At 44.8% G+C, this 20,135-nt stretch overlaps 2 protein-coding genes across 3 annotated transcripts in view; one reads left to right on the top strand and one right to left on the bottom strand.

The window, feature by feature from the left end:
* The window catches only part of PNPO (pyridoxamine 5'-phosphate oxidase), a 27,399-nt gene extending 18,567 nt beyond the window's left edge, over positions 1-8,832 (bottom strand). The window contains exon 1 of the mRNA XM_072111613.1: positions 8,625-8,832. Within this exon, the coding sequence (XP_071967714.1) occupies positions 8,625-8,786 (162 nt within the window). The 5' untranslated portion in view covers positions 8,787-8,832. The remainder of the gene's footprint in view (positions 1-8,624) is intronic.
* On the top strand, positions 8,727-20,135 carry LOC140064570 (uncharacterized). 2 transcript variants are annotated; one of them, XM_072111612.1, is made up of 7 exons: positions 8,727-8,876; positions 12,893-13,049; positions 13,134-13,600; positions 14,480-14,550; positions 14,638-14,946; positions 15,521-15,767; positions 19,723-20,135. In XM_072111612.1, exons 2-7 carry the CDS (start codon positions 12,937-12,939, stop codon positions 19,953-19,955), a joined length of 1,440 nt encoding a protein of 479 aa, XP_071967713.1. In that variant the 5' UTR covers positions 8,727-8,876; positions 12,893-12,936; the 3' UTR covers positions 19,956-20,135. The 2 variants fall into 2 exon arrangements, with proteins under 2 accessions (XP_071967713.1, XP_071967711.1); XM_072111610.1 differs by having other exon boundaries at positions 8,728-8,876; positions 13,134-13,612.

The raw sequence follows: 20,135 nt of genomic DNA, 5'->3' as shown, positions 1-20,135 counted from the left end.
TGCCATATACAGACATACAGCATATAAATGTAGTGCAGCACGGAGGATTAGTGGTTAGCATTACAGCCTTGCAGCGCTGGGGACATGGGTTCAAGTCCCAGGGTCAACATCTGCAAAGAGTTTGTATGTTCTCTGCGTGTTTGCGTGGGTTTCCTCTGGGTTCTCCCACACTCCAAAACATACTGGTAGGTTGATAAAATTGTGAGCCCTATGGGGACAGGGACCGATTTGGCAAAATGTGTGCAGCGCTGCGTAATCTGTGTGCGCTGTATAAATAAAGGAATTATTAAATATACACACTTAGTATATGTACATGATACACATCACAGATACATACACATATACAGCATATATACATCACATATATGAATATATCTTTAGTGTCAGGTCGGATGCAGGGGCTCCCTGACACTGCAGGCCCCATAGTGGCTGCTACCACTGTAGTTACGCCCCTGGAAGGAGGAGGATGATAAGAGTAAAAGTAAGAGGAGATACAAGCACTATTTTCTCATATGTTACAAAGTTTGCCGTGTTTAATAGTATTATTGAAGCTACGTTTCTTAACACTTTACTGACCGTTCAAAAACTAGTGACCCAGCTAGACAAGTACGAGAGGGGCTATGTAGTAAAATAAAACTATATCATGGCTACATGGCAGCTTTCTTTAAACAAATAAAAAAAAAAAAACACGGGTATGGAATATAAGTGCGCTGTAATTCTATACACAACCTGTGCACAGGCGTGGCGCTGTATTTAGAGGAAAAGTGATATGCTGTTCTAATTCTGTAAAGCCTATAAAATGGCAAATAACAATTTTAAAGTACACTTGTACTAATTATGTGTGTAAACAGATCTAAGGCTCTGAAATTATTATAAGCCTAAAACATTAGCAGAAAACCACCACATATAGGACCCATAGAAATATAGTAGCTATGAAATCTATGTGATCAATGAGATCAATGTGATCACACTGCACCCCCTGCTGGCAGCCAAGAAGTAGCAGTAGGCTCACACTTACCAGCCTGACACGCTCACACTGCACCCCCTGCTGGCTGCCAAGAAGTAGCAGTAGGCTCACACTTACCTGCCTGACACGCTCACACTGCACCCCCTGCTGGCTGCCAAGAAGTAGCAGTAGGCTCACACTTACCTGCTTGACACGCTCAGACTGCACCCCCTGCTGGCTGCCAAGAAGTAGCAGTAGGCTCACACTTACCTGCTTGACACGCTCACACTGCACCCCCTGCTGGCAGGTAAGAAGTAGCAGTAGGTTCACACTTTCCTGCCTGACACGCTCACACTGCACCCCCTGCTGGCAGGTAAGAAGTAGCAGTAGGTTCACACTTACCTGCCTGACACGCTCACACTGCACCCCCTGCTGGCAGGTAAGAAGTAGCAGTAGGCTCACACTTACCTGCCTGACACGCTCACAATGCACCCCCTGCTGGCAGGTAAGTAGTAGCAGTAGGCTCACACTTACCTGCCTGAGACGCTCACACTGCACCCCCTGCTGGCATGTAAGAAGTAGCAGTAGGCTCACACTTACCTGCCTGACACGCTCACACTGCACCCCCTGCTGGCTGCCAAGAAGTAGCAGTAGGCTCACACTTACCTGCCTGACACGCTCACACTGCACCCCCTGCTGGCTGCCAAGAAGTAGCAGTAGGCTCACACTTACCTGCTTGACACGCTCACACTGCACCCCCTGCTGGCTGCCAAGAAGTAGCAGTAGGTTCACACTTACCTGCCTGACACGCTCACACTGCACCCCCTGCTGGCAGGTAAGAAGTAGCAGTAGGCTCACACTTACCTGCCTGACACGCTCACACTGCACCCCCTGCTGGCTGCCAAGAAGTAGCAGTAGGCTCACACTTACCTGCCTGACACGCTCACACTGCAGCCCCTGCTGGCAGGTAAGAAGTAGCAGTAGGCTCACACTTACCTGCCTGACACGCTCACACTGCACCCCCTGCTGGCAGGTAAGAAGTAGCAGTAGGCTCACACTTACCTGCCTGACACGCTCACAATGCACCCCCTGCTGGCAGGTAAGAAGTAGCAGTAGGCTCACACTTACCTGCCTGACACGCTCACACTGCACCCCCTGCTGGCAGGTAAGAAGTAGCAGTAGGCTCACACTTACCTGCCTGACACGCTCACAATGCGCCCCCTGCTGGCAGGTAAGAAGTAGCAGTAGGCTCACACTTACCTGCCTGACACGCTCACACTGCACCCCCTGCTGGCATGTAAGAAGTAGCAGTAGGCTCACACTTACTTGCCTGACACGCTCACACTGCACCCCCTGCTAGCAGCTAAGAAGTAGAAGTAGGCTCACACTTACCTGCCTGACACACTCACACTGCACCCCCTGCTGGCAGGTAAAAAGTAGCAGTAGGCTCACACTTACCTGCCTGACAAGCTCACACTGCACCCCCTGCTGGCAGGTAAGAAGTAGCAGCAGGCTCACACTTACCTGCCTAAAACGCTCACACTGCACCCCCTGCTGGCAGCTAAGAAGTAGCAGTAGGCTCACACTTACCTGCCTGACACGCTCACACTGCACCCCCTGCTGGCAGCTAAGAAGTAGCAGTAGGCTCACACTTACCTGCCTGACACACTCACACTGCACCCCCTGCTGGCAACCTCAAATTTATGTCCAAGCAGCCTTACATATGTATTTATTTTCATAAAATAGAATTGGTTCTCCCCATGGAGCTCCCACAGATGTAGGGTGTCTTAGGCTTCTTGCCCACAAGCGAGTGCAGTTAGTGAAGGGATCTCCCAACCCGGACCTCCGATCACAGAAATGATTGGACATGTTGAGTTCATTCCAGTGATCAGACATTTAGGGAGATCCCTTTAGCACACAGACATTTTCACAGACTGCATTTGCTCGTGGGCAAGAGGCCTAATAGACAAGTGTATGCAAAATAGCTTTCACTATGAGGAAGAAAACAAAACCTATGGATGGGGGTGGGGGGGTGGGGCTTTCCAAAGTAATCCTCTTTTTTTTTAACCAAGGTCAAAATCTGATGTTGAGCTTTATCACCTTGATGATTATAATATATTTGATGTATATACTTTGTAAATAATCTGCATGTGGTCTATTGCAGAACTCCCCTGGGTGCACACATGACTAAGGGTACATTCACAGAGCGGTATGCCCGCCGTGCGGGCATACCGCCGTGTGCTGGAGAGGAGGAGGAGGCAGCCCCTCCTTCCTCCATAGAGAATAGTGGCGCACGGCTGCACACACGGCAAAAGATAGAGCATGCTCTATCTTTTTGCGGTGTGCGGGCCGGATCGGATCGCATCTGCGCCGCGCCGCTATTGCCGTCTATGGGGATGTACATGCGGCCGCATGTACGTCCCCGCATACGGCCATGTGAATGTGCCCTAAAGTGCACTATACACTGGATCCCAGCTCCACCTAAAGAGAACTCTAGAAGAAACATGTGATGGGATTAGACATTTATGAGGCCCCTACTTAAGAGAAGTCTACAATCAAAATCAAGCATGGTTATACCAGGGGCACTCAATCCATGCAGAGGTCGCAATTGGCAAGTTTACTCAATAAAGTCATAGGTGGATACATCTGTGTGATTATTCTCCCCCTATCGAGCCACTCCATGGCTGCAGATTAGGTTTTGTTGAGTGTGGCTGCTATGCACCATGTGATGCTGGCCCAAATGAAGTGTGATTGGTGCAGTAAACACCTGAAGCCCCACCTCTTGCTCCTCATTAGATGCAGTACCGTTTATTTTGGTGGTGGTGGTGATCTGCAATGGCGGATCGCCTTATAGGTGGGCCCTATAAGAAGATCCGCTCACCTTACGGATTTTTTTTTTTTTATCAAGAGGGCCCTGCTGTGGGCATTTAATTAATGGGGTGAGGTCATTTGAGTAAAGGGGGGCATCTGTCTGTTCAAATTGATATTCATAGTTAGTGTGTTGGCATTTTACACTGGTTGTGCAGGGGACCATTTGTGTATTTAAATGATTACACAGCTGCTTGCACTTACAGCAATGAAAAAAAACGCTTCTAGAGAAGCCAAACGCATTATAGCATTTAATTGATGCACGCATTTTGACACACGCATTTCGATGCGAGCATTTTGAGGCATCCAAAATGCGAGTTCACACGTTCAGTTTTTCAGATGCAGTTTTTGGAGCCAAAAGCAGGTGTGGATCATAAAGGATTGAGACCAAGAATTGAAAGGTGCTGCTCCTCCTCCTACTTTTACTCCATTCCTGGTTGGGGCATTGAAAACTTCATCTAAAAAAATGTGTAGAGGCACTGTAAGGGGTTAAGAACATCACATTAACCCTTAGAGGCTGTAGGAGTGTCAATGGTCTGGAGTCATGGGTTCCTCTGGTGGACAAGAGCTGAATAGCCTAAGTGCAAAACTTAGTAAACAGGCTCATTGTCCAAAGTCCAATGGGTACAGAGGATAAACTTTTTATAATGTGTAAACAGTATAGAGATCTGAGCCGGGCAGAGTTCTCTCGCTGGGCACAGTCCTTAAACGTGAGAGAAAGAGAATGTCCCGATAGTCCACATTTATCAAAATATAAAAACGCAGTAAGAAAAGATCCAAGCAGCACTATCGAAACAGAAAATGGGTAAACAAAAATAAAAAGCGGGTGCACGCCTAAGAGGTGCATTTCACATGGAATAAATCCACTAAGGTATTTTTTCACTACAATCTGGTGTGCTGCCTTTTTTTCCTTTGTCTTCAAAATATAAAAACAGTTATTCCTGGCGGTGAAACCTGTAAGGGAAAATAGTGGCCGAATGTCCTAAACACCATTATTTCGCCACTTACATATATTTTATTATTTTTTTTTTAAGTGATCAAAAGTTCATACAATACACAAAATGTCAGCAAAAGGTCATACAATCCACAAAATGATGAGAAAATCTTGAAGGCTTGTGCTTGTACAATGTAGCATGAAAATGTTACTGCCATCAGAACTTGGCAAAATGAAGAAGGGTTTTTTTTCATACAACAAATTAACACCTATATAAATTCGTATTGGATTGTACCAACCCAAGAAATAGGTGGTGTCATTTGGAACGAAAAGTGAAAGGAGTAAATACAGAGCAACAAAAAAAAAATGGTGCAAAAGCATTTTTTTTCACCATTTTTACCACATTCCACAACCTTTGATATTAAATGCTGTAACTGGAAAGTACCATTTTTTACACAGAAAACAAGAACTCATACAGATCTGTATGTGGAATTTTTGAAGCTGGGGTCATGTCGTGAAGTTGTTAAGAGCATAGTTTAAAGAGAACCCGTCATGCAAAATAACCCCCCTAAACTAAATATATTTTCATAAACTGCCATTAGAGAGCATTGCCTCTATCCCTTCATTGTCCCTCTCCATGCCTGTAAACCTAAGCAATGAGGTCCTAAAGCTGTATGCAAATGACCTGTGAAATGTCCAATGAAGCATTAGCATATTCAAGCTGTCCACTCTATTCATGAGTGGGAGGCACAGCCACACCCCCAGTGCTTGACTGACAGCCTGTATAATGATGTGAGGCTGTATAATGATGTGCCTCCTGGTGGCCACGCCCCCTGCAGCCTGTGTGCGCATGTGTGTGTGTATAGGAGAGATACAACAGCTCCAGGCAGCCATGTTACAGCAGAACATGTCAGATTCATGTGTAGCTGATGTCTGTGTCTCTCACCTGTATATTAGGAGGATGCAGCATGTCAGCAGATGCAGCACACACACTAGCCATGCTTTACTATACATTACACACAGACATGAGCAGGGGGAGAGAGGGGAGGGGTAACAGTGGTGACATCACTGCCTCTGACCATGTGACCAGCCTCATTTACATTATAAAAAATAGATGATTTTACAATGAATAATGTATGAAATAACTAGATAAGGGCTGGGATGGGATCCTTGTGAGCTGTTCCAACAGGAAGAGGTGACAGGACTAGTGGCAGAGATCTGATGACAGGTGTCCTTTAAGTACAAATGTGCCCTATATGTGCCCAACTGGGGGAAAGCCCAGGACAGTTTCTGGCTAGGACATTGGCCCAACATGGGAATGAGAACTTCAGTACCTGCTAGGCCGGCATTCAGCCCACAAGGGAATGCGGGACTGGTGAGGTCTCCACTGGCTGTACTGTACTGGAAAAGGATCCACTTTTGGGGAGGTTCTGCTACTTTCTCCAAACCAGGAAAGGCTCATGCTGCGTTCGCATGCATATTTAAACACAACTCAAACGCAACAGAAGGGCCTTGGCCAGAACTCATATGCATATGTACCTGCTGCTCATTCACATTTTATGCGTTTCAGTGGAAATGCATATGCGTTCCGGCTAAGCCATTTAGAAACACAACTGAAATGCAATGTGTGAACACAGTTTCAGGATGATCTGCTGGTGGAATGACTCCATCACCAGATGGCGCTGTCTTCTTTGGAGGAGGTTCCAGATCCTACACACGCTAACCAGTGGCTTTTGCCACTCAAGGTGTCGCACTTCACTATGTTCCTCGATGGGCACCGGATGTGCCTCTTGGTCTGGATTCGGCTGGAGAAAGGACGTGACCATGGGTATGAAAGTCTACCTACCACCTGGGTTGACCGTGTGGGATTCCCTGATGAAGGACTGCACCCCAGTGGAGCAAACAGAGATAGTAACTGATATGCGTCGTGAGAGTCCTGGTGCCTATAGCAGAGATGTTTCTCCGGAGGGTTGGGATCAGAGTTCTGGTTAGTGCAGGCACTTTTGCTGAGCGGATAAGCTGCCAGGTGAGGGTGGTGGCACACATGGCGTTTTGAACCCGTTTTTAGGTCGGTTTTTGAAAATGCATCAGTTTTTGTCCGGTTTTACTTATTATCTTAATCAAAACCGGACAAAAACGGATGCGCTTTCAAAAAACTCATGCGTTCAAAAAACGTGTGCCACTACCCTAAATTAGAATAATCTGCTATTTCCCAGTCTCAAATAAGGAGCCCTTACAGCATATGTATAATATCCCAACTTTATCCATGGCTGCAGTACTCCAGGATAGCAGGGTCTGGGGCAGCAATGGCAAATCTTTTACAGACCAAGTGCCCAATCTACAACAGAAACCCACTTATATATCACAAAGTGCCAATATGGCATTTAAAGCAGTAACTTATTTCTCCCTGCTTTGTCACAGCTTCAATCATATTGTGTCCTGAGAACACCAATACTGTACATTTGGATTATTATAATGGTAGTGTCCTTTAAAGGGGTATTCCCATCTGGGCATTTACATTTAATTGGATTCATTTGCCATATGTAAAGATTTCTTCAATTAGATGTTATTAAAAAATATGTTCCTGTGTGAAGATAATTTCTCATAAATGTAGCCATGTTGTCCCTTAGAAACAAGATGGCTTCCTCGGATACGACCACCTCTGCTGGAGTGATTGCACAAAGAAACAAAAGGTTTTTGTATATGAAATGTTCCTGTAGTTACTGTATGTCCCACAGCCGTCCTGCGGTAATGATCACTGAAAGCCAGGTGGTCAGGCAGGATTCAATAGTGCATGTCTGGCCACTGCTGCCAAAATGTGAGGTGGTCGTATCCGAGGAAGCCATCTCGTTTCTAAGGGACAACATTTATGAGAAATTATCTTCACACAGGAACATTTTTATTTAATAACATCCAATTGAAGAAATGTTTACATACGGCAAATGAATTAAATTAAATGTGAATGCCCAGATGGGAATACCCCTTTAAGGATCCGTGAACAAGTAAAATCATGGGGCAGAAGCTCCAATAATAATCCAGCCCTGCCCACACATCATTACTCCTCCTGCAGTCCCAGGCAGCTATGGATGTGGAGCTTTAAATAGCTTTGATAGCTATCCTGGGTGGCCTGGGACTGCAGGAGGAGCCCTGCCTGGTGATCTCTGTGCCCGGATGGCAGCCTGGGTATCCACAGACAGGGCTCTGATGCCACCTGTGCCATAGGTTCTCACCACTTGTCTAGGGGATAAAATATTTTAACTAAACGCCTCCATTGCAACCGCTCTTATAACCCAACGACTCCAGGATACACCAAACGACGTCAGGGGGCAAGGTGATCGGGGAGGGGGGCAACTAATCTAAATTAGTGAGAACATAGCCCCCCATTCTCGTAAGCAGTGGGATTCCCAGCAGTTGGACCCCCCAACGATCAGAACCAAAGGATAGGGGATAACAATCCAACTTGTTACAGCCCCTATGTAAGGTGCCACACCAAGAAGTGACATGAGATAATTACCAGCCACAATCTATTTCTAGATATCATAGTATTATTTCTCCGCTATCATGCAATATCCATGTAGAGATGTCATCTGGACATCATGGGCGCCGCTTATCTCTCTAGGTATCTCTTATCTCCCGCTTATCTCTCTAGATAACATGGAGCGTTAACAATCCAGTCTATTCCTGTAGGATTTTTAATACTTCTCTGGAATAAAATCTAAATATCTGCTAAACATGCGCTGGTTTTCATTCATCTCTCCCAGGATCTAGCTCCGCCCCTGACATCATTGGAGGTCTCCTGTCATTCCTGCCTGATCCCCCGCACATGCTGAGACTTGTAGTCCCGCTACAGCCTAGCCCGGGGTCGTGACCTTTTACCTGGTCATCGCTGCGGTAGCTCTTGCGCAGGTGTCCCAGGTCCATGCTGTCACCCCCGGTTCTGCAGCTGCGCGCTGCCCGGTCACAGTGCAATACACCGCTGCGTGCCAGCAGCCTCCGACACACAAACATGCTAGAGGGCGGCCATGATGTCACCGTCATGTGAGCGGTCACGTGTCAGGACGAGGAAGGCTGCGAGCGCTGGAGAAGCGACAGTAATGGCCGCACCATCAAACTTCACCGCGCTGTCAGGTAAATACACGGGATGGATAGTGCATGGAGAGGCGGGCGTGCACAGGCCACCACATGGTGCAATGTCTGCCACCTGGGGGGGATGGGACTTGTAGTTCTCTCATCTTATAGCTTCATGATAAGGGAGAAGAGGTTCAGCCCAGGCATGCTGAGCCTTGTAGTTCTCTCATTTACACGCTCATGATAGCCTATAATGATGGATGATATCTGCAGCCTGGGCATGATGGGACTTGAATTTTATTTTAATATCGCATGATAACGGATAATATCCACATCCAGGACAGAGGCGTAACTACAGGGGCAGCTGCTGCTATGGGGCCTGCAGTGTCAGGGGGCCCTGGCATCCAACATAAAGAATGGAGGGTGTGCACCATTATATACATATTGTACAGCATAATATGTACATAACAGAGCACATCTTCCACAGTACACAGCATGAATCAGAAGGTCAGATAAGAAATGTCAGGGGAGAGGCAGGTGACAGCAGAATGACAGGAAGAGGGATCTCTCATCCCCCATGTGATCAGCAGCTACTGGGACAGATCTGTAGAAGAGTATAAATGTATATATCAGTGCATTCATGTGTAAGGGAGTATAAATGTGTGAGTATACATATATATATTTTCTGAGGGTGTAGGGGCCCCATTTAGAAGTCTGCTATGGGGCCCTGCCTCTTCTTTTACACCCCTGAGCCCGAATATACTGGGACCTGTAGTTCTCATATAGTATCATGATATTGGATGATATTTGCAGCCTGGGCATGATTGGACTTGTAGTTCCCTCATCGCAAAGTATCTGGTAAATAATATCTGTACACAATAATCACAGCCTGGACATATTGGTACTTGTAGTTCTTGTATAGTGTAATGATAGCCCATGATAATATTTACAGCCTGGGCATGATGGGACTTTTAGTTCCACTGAAGAAGTCACCCTGAGGTGACGATACGCGTGGGGTTCACCGACTCCCTTGCTCTCTGGCCTTTTTCGACAGTCCTTTCCATGTGGATTTATCAAGATCACCCGCCTGGGTATTGTATTAATAGGGCAGCTAGCTCTGATCAGTGGCTCATATCTTTCCACTCCAGCAGCGATTGGGCTTATATTATATTACTTATATTACTACATGGTTTTTGCACTTTATGGTAGGTTGAGCTAGGGAGTACACGCTCACACTTTGACCCGTGGAAGCCTTGTATACCCTTCTGGTGTAACTTTTAAGTGTTTTTAATATTCATGTGTCCTGTTCTTTGCTTATGTTTTCTACTGTTTCATAATAAAAATTGTTATTTCTTAAGTCCAATATACGCATCCATCTGTTTCTGTGTTCATATGATTACCTGTTTAGGATGCGGGGACTTTTCAATAGTGTAGTACATTGGTAGTGCCTGTCCCTCCCTTTTGTATACAATGGGACTTGTAGTTCCCTCATTGTAAAGTATCCTGGAAATAATATAATTTAATAATATCCGTACACAATAATCACAGCCTGTGCATATTGGGACTTGTAGTTCTCATCTGCAGCCAGGGCATGATGGGACATATAGTTCCATCATCTAATAGTATCCTGGATATTTTAATATCCCGTGATAACAGATAAAATCCACAGCCTGGACATACTGGGACTTGTAGTTCTCCTATAGTATAGTGATAATGGATGCTATTTGCAGCCTGGGCATGATTGGATTTGTGGTTCCCTTACAGTAAAGTATCCTGGAAATAATATCTGTACACAATAATCACAGCCGGGACATACTGGGACTTGTAGTTTTCTTACAGTATCATGATAGCCCATGATAACGGAGTACATCTGCAGCCTGTGGATGATGGGACTTTTAGTTCTTTTATTGATTGCTAATATACTTTAGTAAAGAATATCTGCATCTGAGACGTGTAGCTTCACCTACTATAAGGACTATATTCCTAAGCTAGATAAGCTGGAACTTGTAGTCCTTCTTTTCTGAGTATCATATGAGATCCTATAATAATCAATATTATCTTGTCTTATACTATTCTAGCTATTATTACTGTCAAGGCTGCAGATATTCCATAATAACTGAGAATACATGCAGCCTGGACATGCTGGGACTTCTAGTTCCCTCTCCTTACTGTATTCTGACTGCAGTAACCGCTCATATTCCATATTAACTAATATTTGCTGAGACTTCTAGTCCTCCTCTCTTATTACACTCATTATAGCACATGCTCTATATTTTTTTATGTCTTGAAAACATTATGGTGCCCAATACAGTCACTGAAATGGATGGGGGCGTTTGGGGGAAGGTTTCATACGTTCATGTGAATGCAACACTTATACTCGCCCGCCTGAAACCGAAATAGCGCAGCCCGGCCATATGTACAGGGAAAGATAGAGCACGCTCTATCTTTTCCCATTGTACTGTGTGGCACGTGTGTGTGGCACCATACCGCCGCCGAGTCACCATAGCCGCCTAAGGGGATGTATATCCGTCCGCAAACGGATATAAATCCTCACAGCGGTGTGAATGCAGCCACAACCATGTTTTTTCCTGTTCTGTATATACATCTGTATTTTGGCTGTAAATACAGCATGTTTTTCACACGTAATCAGCCGTATACAGCAAGTATGCAACACGTATTTTATATCTTCCCATAGACTTCTATGGGGCATATGGAACGGAATTACATGAGAATATAGGACATGCTCTATATAGTTTTAGGTCTCAAAAACGGTACGGTGCACAATACGGCCAATGGAACGGATGGCCATATGCTACATGTGTATACGTCTGTTTTCATACGTTCGTGGCATGAGACTCTGTTCGGGGAATTGTGACATATGTTATTGCACAGCCGGGAATAGCTGGTTGTGGTATACAATATCCTTACTACTGTACAGCTGCTTTACTGCTTTTGCGGTTGCTAAAAAATATTCACATGAACTGGGTTTATGCACAAGTCTGTGGTTTAATCACGTTTCCTGCATAGATAGAATAATACGGGTAGCAAGTGGCCAAAAAGTTAAAGGAAACCTGCCATTTGATTTGATGCATTATGAAGCAAACATACCTTGTGACTGCTGTAGCTGCACTGATGCAGTATCATATCTTGGTTAATCCCTGAGCTGAGTGGTTTTGCTGAAAAAACAATTATAACATTCAGGACCTTGGGAAAGCTGGGTCAGGCAGGCTGACATAAACACATTATACACGGGAGTTTGTAATTACAAATGGAGGTTAGTCAAGACACGACTAATCAACCTGAGCTGGATCACTCATACACAGCAGCTGGAGGATTGTGCAGCAATTGATTATTCTGCCTCTAGACACAACCCAGGGATTACATCACCCTCTCCTGCAGTCACATGCTAGGACAAGCAGCTTCATTATCATAATGTTATATCTGTTTTATCAGCAAAACCACTCAGCTCAGGGATAAGGAAGATATGACCCTGCACCAGTGCAGCTACAGCAGTCACAAGGTATGTGCTTCATAATGCATCAAATCAAATGGTAGGTTTCCTTTAAGAAAAGGTCATATCTCTATGAGTGTGTTCTGCTCATTATGGATCCATATAGCCTTTTATACCATATAGAATAACATGTTGGCACATTTTACTAGTGGTACCAAAGATGACAGGTGCATCTTATTTAGCGGTTCTGGTGCAAAGCTTTACTGCTTTTGTCCAAACACAGGACATTGTAGGGGTTGTATGATGGCGGACAAGATGGAAATTATGTATGGTAAAGTAAAGGGAAACATCCATCAGAATCCCTCATGATATACCAGGGGCACTGACTCGTAGATCCAGGCTCTGTGACTACCCCTGATGTTTAGCCCCTGACCAAACCCCACTTCACTTAAGTATATTTGAGGAAAGCAGGTTGTCACCACTTTGATCAAGTTGGGCTCCAGAAGTCTGGCCAAAAACATTTACCTTTTGCTTTGTTGTCTTTTTATTAGTCAGTTACAAACCTTCCAATATTGTCTTCTCCTTTACATCACTGCTTTCATTTATGGTCTGCTTCATCCTTCAGGCAACTAAAGTGTATACTTGTGAAGACCACTCAAGATTAAACAGATGAACCGTTGTGCAGAACCTGAACCCAAGCAAGAAGAGTCCAACATCGCTCTCCATAATGTGCCCACACAGAGCTCGCCAGATGAAACGGGTCAGACCGAACAGACACCCAGGTAGACTTACTACCAATGTAAGAAGTCATGGATTTTCAAGATGTTGGACTTGTAGTTTCTAATACTTTTGTCTTAATATTCCAGATGTTTGTCTTCATCAATTTTGCACAAATCTGAAGAAGACTTTTCCTCTAGAAAACGTCAGAGAACCTTGAATGGACCTCTGTGCCCACCCACAAATCCTTGGCACCAAAGTGCCGCATTACAAGACGTTCACAGGACTAATGAGCATGATAGGAACCTTTCTACTAGAGACCCAAATGGTCTCCAAGGTTCTGGAGGACATTACTGGACCGCACGGTCAGGAAACCGGGTAACTGCACTTTATTCAGAGTTGGTTCGGGAACTGGAGGCACAGATTGCAGAACTGCATCAAATCTTGGCTTCTCGAGATGAAGCGGCTAAAGTACAGGAGTGGAGGATCCAAGAACTGGAAAAAGAGAACCAAGAATTAAGAAGAAATGTCCAGACATTGGAGGAACAGAACGATGCCCTGTCACGTAGGGGAGTATGTGCAATAAGAGAGGGAGACCAGCTCATCGGAGCAGATGGTCAGTCTGTGGGTGAGAGGCCTTACACTGCTATCTATCTACAATTAGTTGTAAGGGTTCAGATGAGGCCTTCTAGGATTCTAGGAGGAGTAAATACAACGTATTTATAGTGTTCTATTAATGTAATTATATTATTTTTTGCATTTAACTAACCATACAACTAACTGCAGGAATCCATTGTAACATGAAAAGAGACACCGGTCATCATGTGACCTGTAATCTTAATTGTCTATCATATCTCTGCAATCTCTGGTTATAAATGTGTCTCCCCTATAAACAGGTGCTTAGAGACCTAGCTGCTGGGACTCACTGCCTCAATGCAATCTGCTACCTCTGACCGTATAATTCAGCTGAAAACAGCTTATTCAGATGTCTTATCTAAAATAAATAGTAAACATACCATAAGGGGTTGGTACTTCAGTTTTTCAATTAAATTCCAGGTACAAATATACAAATCACACAACTTAAAGGAAATCTTCAATCAAAAATAGGCCATGAGAAATACTTACTCATACATAAAGGGACAGTGACTGTGGTAATCTTCTTATATTTGTTATCCATGGCCTCCTTCCTTCTAAAATCAACTTTTAAAATGATGCTAATGAGGCAGTAGGGCTCCTGGAGGTGTTCCCAGAGCCCCTCAGTGCTCTGGCTTCACAGGCTGTTACAATGTCTCCCTTCCTTCTGCCTGATGTAATCTCACTGTGGGAGGGAGGACGAGTGCTCTTGCACCGTGTAACAGCCGGTGAAGCTGCAGCATGGAGGGGTTCTGGTAACACACCCAGGAGCTTTGCTCTATGTATCCTCTGTTTAAGATCCAGCTCTGGATTTGGTTAGAAAAAAATGACCATTATTCTAAATAATGTTTTTGATCTTCAGTGGTCAGTGATGGCAATGTGTCCTTCTTGAAAAACCTGGCCGGATTTCTAGAGACAAACTCAGAATCACAGGTATTTAAGATTAAAAGAAAAATGCTGTTGTCTTTCCGAGTTAAAAGTTGCTGTTGTCTTATTTGATCCTCTCTTGTTCCGCTGTAGACCTCCCCTCCTCAAACCGTATCTACACCACTGCCAACAAGTGAAAGCAAGCTCCCCTCAGCAGAAAGCATGGCCTCCCCTATTCCACCAGCCACCCCAGAGCCCGTCCATCCTAATGCAGCAAATGAAGTGAGCTGCACTCCTCCGGACGGCATGCTGCGGGTGACTGGGGTGACAAGTGGCTTCCAGTATTGGATGAAGATGCATGATAATGGAGAGAACACTATACCGGAATCTTGTGTGTTGTGGGAGGAACCTTTACAAGAGACGCTGCCAGATGGGACTCCAGCATGGGCTTCACCTTTAGAGGTATACATTATTTTCACAGAATATCTACCAAAAATCCATCATGATAAACTAGAGAAACTTATTCATAGATCCAGGCACTGGGACTGGGGTTATGTTCTTATATTTGTTATCCATGGCTTTCCTTCTAAAATCACAACGCTAATGGGGGTGTTACCAGAGCCCCTCTGTGTTGCAGCTTCACAGGCTGTCAGATTGTCTCACCCTCTCTCTTCACCCACCCTCTGCAGAGGAAGTTTCATAGACAGTGGAAGAGGAAAGTGCAACAGCCTGTGAATCTGCAGCATGGAAGGGCTCTGGTAATACCCCCAGGAGCCCTTCAGACTCATTAGCATAATTTTAAAAGGTGATTTTTAGAAGGAAAGAGGCAGTGGATAACAAATATTAGAACATTACCACAATTACGGTGCCTGTATCTATGAATTAGTGTCCCTCGTTTATGATGATGGATTTTGATAGATTTCCTTTTAAGATCCCATCTAGCATCAAATTGTAGATCAGTGACCTGCACACACAAAAATATTACGTTGTATAAACAAATTTTAGCAATGTGTTAATTTGTGCCTTCTCTGTGTAGAGTAATGGACGTCCTAAACTGGAATTGGTGCCAGCGTCTGGGGTGTACATCACTTACCAGCAGCTGGAGGACCTATCTCTTATTCCACCCGATAAACCCAAACTAATGACCCGGCGTCTACTGGATTACTTCTTCTCTAGGGAGACCCTGGCCCGATCTTCAGCTACAGGACAGCGGATTGCGCATAATAATACCACCATGGAGAAACCACTACGACTGCCGGACACGGTAGTGACCGCTATTAAAGGTAAGATCCTCTGTTACTCCTCACTCCTATAAATGCGCCTTCACCTCCGTAATCCTCAGTTTATAACATGCACATTCAAATATGGACAAAATATGTCATACATCGAACTCCTAAACCCGCTCTGGTCCAGGTAAAATTGGAGCATTATAACACAGTTAATAAACATTCCTAAAATAATAAGTTTTAAGCAGGACTTGGTCATATCTAGCTATGAGTAAGGTCTTTCATAGGCGTCCAAGTTTTGGGATCTGTATTACAAATCCCGTGGCTCTGTCCATGTACAGGTCAGTAGATATGTGATGGTAATACTTTGTAGTGAATACATGAGTGGAATGCATTAGAAATGAGTGCACGTCTTTTTACATTGTGGTGCTAGACTTTGTGTGTATTTACAGAAAGTTTGGGAAATGTGGTCCTAGAAGAAGGACAGACAGAAGAAATAGCATTTCTTATGGTTCCGTCTCCCTTGTATGTGGTGCTGAGCTTTTAGTAATAAAGGGCAGAGTGATGTTTTTGAAGCTGATCCTGAGTGCTGGATCCATTTCTTTTGTAGCAATTTCTTATGGTTATTACAACTTCTTTTTGTACCTTTCTGCAGGATTTTTAGTCATTTTTAGCTGGTGACAGGTTCCAATAGCCTATGCCAGTGATGGCGAACCTTTTAGAGACCGAGTGCCCAAACTGCAACCCAAAACCTAATTACTTATCGCAAAGTGCCGGTACGGCAATTTAACCAGAAAACTGACAGTTTAGTTTAGAATCAATTTACACAGGACTGTCTGAGCTCGGATTCCAGCAGTCCTATACACACTGAAACGCCACTTTTACACCATTTTACATCACATAAAAGAGTAATAAAAAGTTATCAAAAGGTCACGCAGTCCTCAAAATGGTAGCAATGAAAAAAACGGCTCATTAAGCAAAAAAAATCACCCCTCCCCAGCTCCGTGCACTAAAGTTATTAGCCTCACAAGATGTTGACACTATTTTCTTTTTCGTACACTGTTTTAATTATTGAAAAAGTATTAAAACACAGTAAAACCTACAAATCTGGTATCACTGCGATTTTACCGAACCAAAGAATAAAGGAGACAAATGATTTGGAGCGCACAGCGAAAGTATTAAAATCCAGCTTCCCAGTACATGACATGGAATAATAAATAACTGAGAAGTAAAATATGTTACGCAAAAAATAAGCCCTCACACAGGTATAAATATATAAATGCACATATAAATATATAATATAATATGTATATGCATAAATACATACATAGAAATACATACATATGTTGATGGGAGTTTTCTCACCAGGGAGTTTTTTCCGTGAGGAATTTAGACCTTAAGATAAAGTTTATATACAATAACCACTGTTATAATTGCTGATTATACAAAAATATTGTCTAATTGTTAAGCTACAATGTATAACCTATGCCTGATACGCATGACTCAATAAAAATATTTTAAAGAGAGAAATACATACATATGTTACTTGCTCTTTGGTTGTCCAAGGTGGCGGCCATGCTGGAGGGCAGAAGTTCAGGTGTCTGTTGTTCCGGTGGGGGTGGGGTGGAAGGGTAGATGGGCAGAGCGTGGGCGGCCAGAGTTAGGGCTGGGGGAGGGGTAATGCAGCATCTGGAGTTCGGGGCAATTGGGTTATGAGGCATGAGTTCCAGGGGAGGGGGTGATGGGGGGGCAGTGACCGGAGTTGAGGAGGGGGGTAGTGAGAGCGGCCGGAGTTCGGGTGGGCGAATTGCAGTAGCGGGCAGAAGCGGGCTGAGGTTTGGGCGCTGGGGGTTTCGGGGGGGGGCTTGTGGTAGCGGCCGCAGTTTGTGCAGTGAGTTTCGGGCCGGTTGCGGGTGGAGTTTTAGGGGAGGGGCTGGAGCGGGCAGGAAATCAGCCTTCCTGCTGATCAATTTTCCCCCCGTGGATGCACTGAATAAAACTAAAAAATAATAAACTCACCTCAGACTCCGCGTTCCTCCGGCTGCCAGCGATGGGACACTTACCATCCTGTGCGCTGCAGTGATCAATGGCTGTTAGCAGTATCGGAGCTGCGCAGAGCCATGACAACCAGGTGTGGACAGTGGTTGTCCGCACCTGGCAGTGGTTGGGAGGATGGGGCGTGTGCCAGCAGTGAGGGCTCTGCGTGCCCTATCTGGCACGCGTGCCCTAGGTTCGCCACCACTGGCCTATGCTATGCTGATTTTAAAAATGCCGCTGTCAGCATTCACAATCAATTTAGTATTAGTTTAATTCACATTACCTGACTCCCTAGCAGCAGTGTGTGGTGAGTCCACAGCTGTCTGTGTGTCCCTGTGTCAGTCTCCTCCCTCCACATGCAGGCAGGGGAGGGAGGGGATGGTGAGGAGTAGAGGTGGAATACATGAGGAGACACAGGCACACTCAGGCGCAGCTGCTCCTTCCCGGGACTCGCCACACGCTGCTGGCAGGGAACCAGGTAATGTGAATTAAACCTTTGTAAACTACTGAAGTAATTCAGAAGTAATTCATCCGCATAGCATTGATTATTGGAACCTGTCACCAGCTAAATATGACATCCCGGTGACAGGTTCACTTTAAGATATTGTATGGTTGGTATGCTGACTTCTGTTAGACAGACGCAAGGCCGTAGAAGGGAATAAAAAAAGTAATATGGGGAAAGGCTCAATTGATTTTATCGACTTTTTCTGTTGTTTCTCTTATTACCTTCTAAACTCATTCTGAATCCATTGCATTGGAAAATCAAAGGGGTGAGCCAAGATTTACTGTATTTTTCAGACTATAAGACTTCTTACTATAGGACGCACCCCAGATTTAGGCTTCCAAAAAAGGAAAATATATTTTACACGAATTAAAATATCCCTGTTGGTCGCACTGAAGCACAGCACACACAGCTCTGCTGTATCCATACAGTTACACACACAGCTCTGCATCATCCATACAGTTACACACACAGCTCTGCATCATCCATACAGTTACACACACAGCTCTGCATCATCCATACAGTTACACACACAGCTCTGCATCATCCATACAGTTACACACACAGCTCTGCATCATCCATACAGTTACACACTCAGCTCTGCTTCATCCATACATCTACACACACAGCTCTGCATCATCCATACAGTTACACACACAGCTCTGCTTCATCCATACAGTTACACACACAGCTCTGCCTCCCCCCACACACGTCCCCCCCCCATTCTCTGATTTCCCTCTTCCACTTCTTCTTACCCTGTCCCAGGGCAGCATGTCCCCATTCTCAGCATTATATGGTGAAGTAAGAAGCATGTAATCAGTCACATGATTCTGACATCAGTGCAGGTCCTGTAGGACACCCGGGAGAGCAGAGCAGTGCGGAGGCTCTGCTCTCTGGGAGATCGTTCCAGCTCTATATCAGGGCATCACCCGATCTCCCTTAAGGCAGTCAGGAGGGTCTGGCAGTGCTGGATCCTCCTGACCTTCAAGATTTTTTCTTGAAAGTCTTATAGTCCAAAAAATATGGTATTGTTCTTCCGTATTTTATGGACAATCTGATTTGGTGTAGATATGACCACTGGGACCCCACAACGACCATCAGGCAGGTCACAAATCCATCCTGATGCTTCATTCAGTGCTATGAGAGTGATACAAATTGCTGAGCAAAGCGCTCTGGAATTTCTAGCACTTTCATAGAGCAGTGGAACACATGGGAGTGGGACTTCCATCCTTGTGATTAGTGGGGGAGCCAGGAAAAGACGGTCTTACTTAACTGTGTGTCACCAGTTTGTAAATTTAGCTAAAGCAAGAAGTTTTTGGAACCTTTTTGGAGCACCTTTTCCACAGATACCACATCCCATTTATTAGGGATAACCCTGTTGTACATATGTGTCTTACACCCTTGATACTTGTCTAGACAGTATTTAATTTGTATAAAAAATGTAATTTATAACCTTCCCCTTTCTTCTTCCAGCATATGTGACAAGAGCCTGTGGCCGCGGCTGTAACTTTAACGCAGTAATAAACAGTAAATGCGGGACGTCCAGAAGAGCAGTGAAAAAGATGTCCATCCGCATAGACTGGACCGAGGGAGGCGCTAAACCCTGCCCCAGACCTCCAGCTAAATCACCAGCTCACAAGCTGCAGTCCTCAAATGAAAAGGATCCAGAGACAGTCGCGACAGAGGGCGTACCGCAGAAGAGCTGAACGCCGGAGTGTACAGACGCCACCGCCAAGCGCTTTCAAACTAGCGAATCAAGATATCAATTCAGCCAAAGCATTCTCTGCTCCAGCAACCACAGGGCACACATGGCTGTGGGGGCATTCATACGCATGTTCCAAGGCTGTAGATTTAACACAGATAAAATAAAATCAATCTGTTTGTAA

The sequence above is a fragment of the Engystomops pustulosus genome, chromosome 6, assembly GCF_040894005.1.
Source record: "Engystomops pustulosus chromosome 6, aEngPut4.maternal, whole genome shotgun sequence".
NCBI lineage: Eukaryota > Metazoa > Chordata > Amphibia > Anura > Leptodactylidae > Engystomops > Engystomops pustulosus.
The sequence above is the reverse complement of the archived record's forward strand: the minus strand, read 5'-3'. Positions and strand labels throughout refer to the sequence as shown.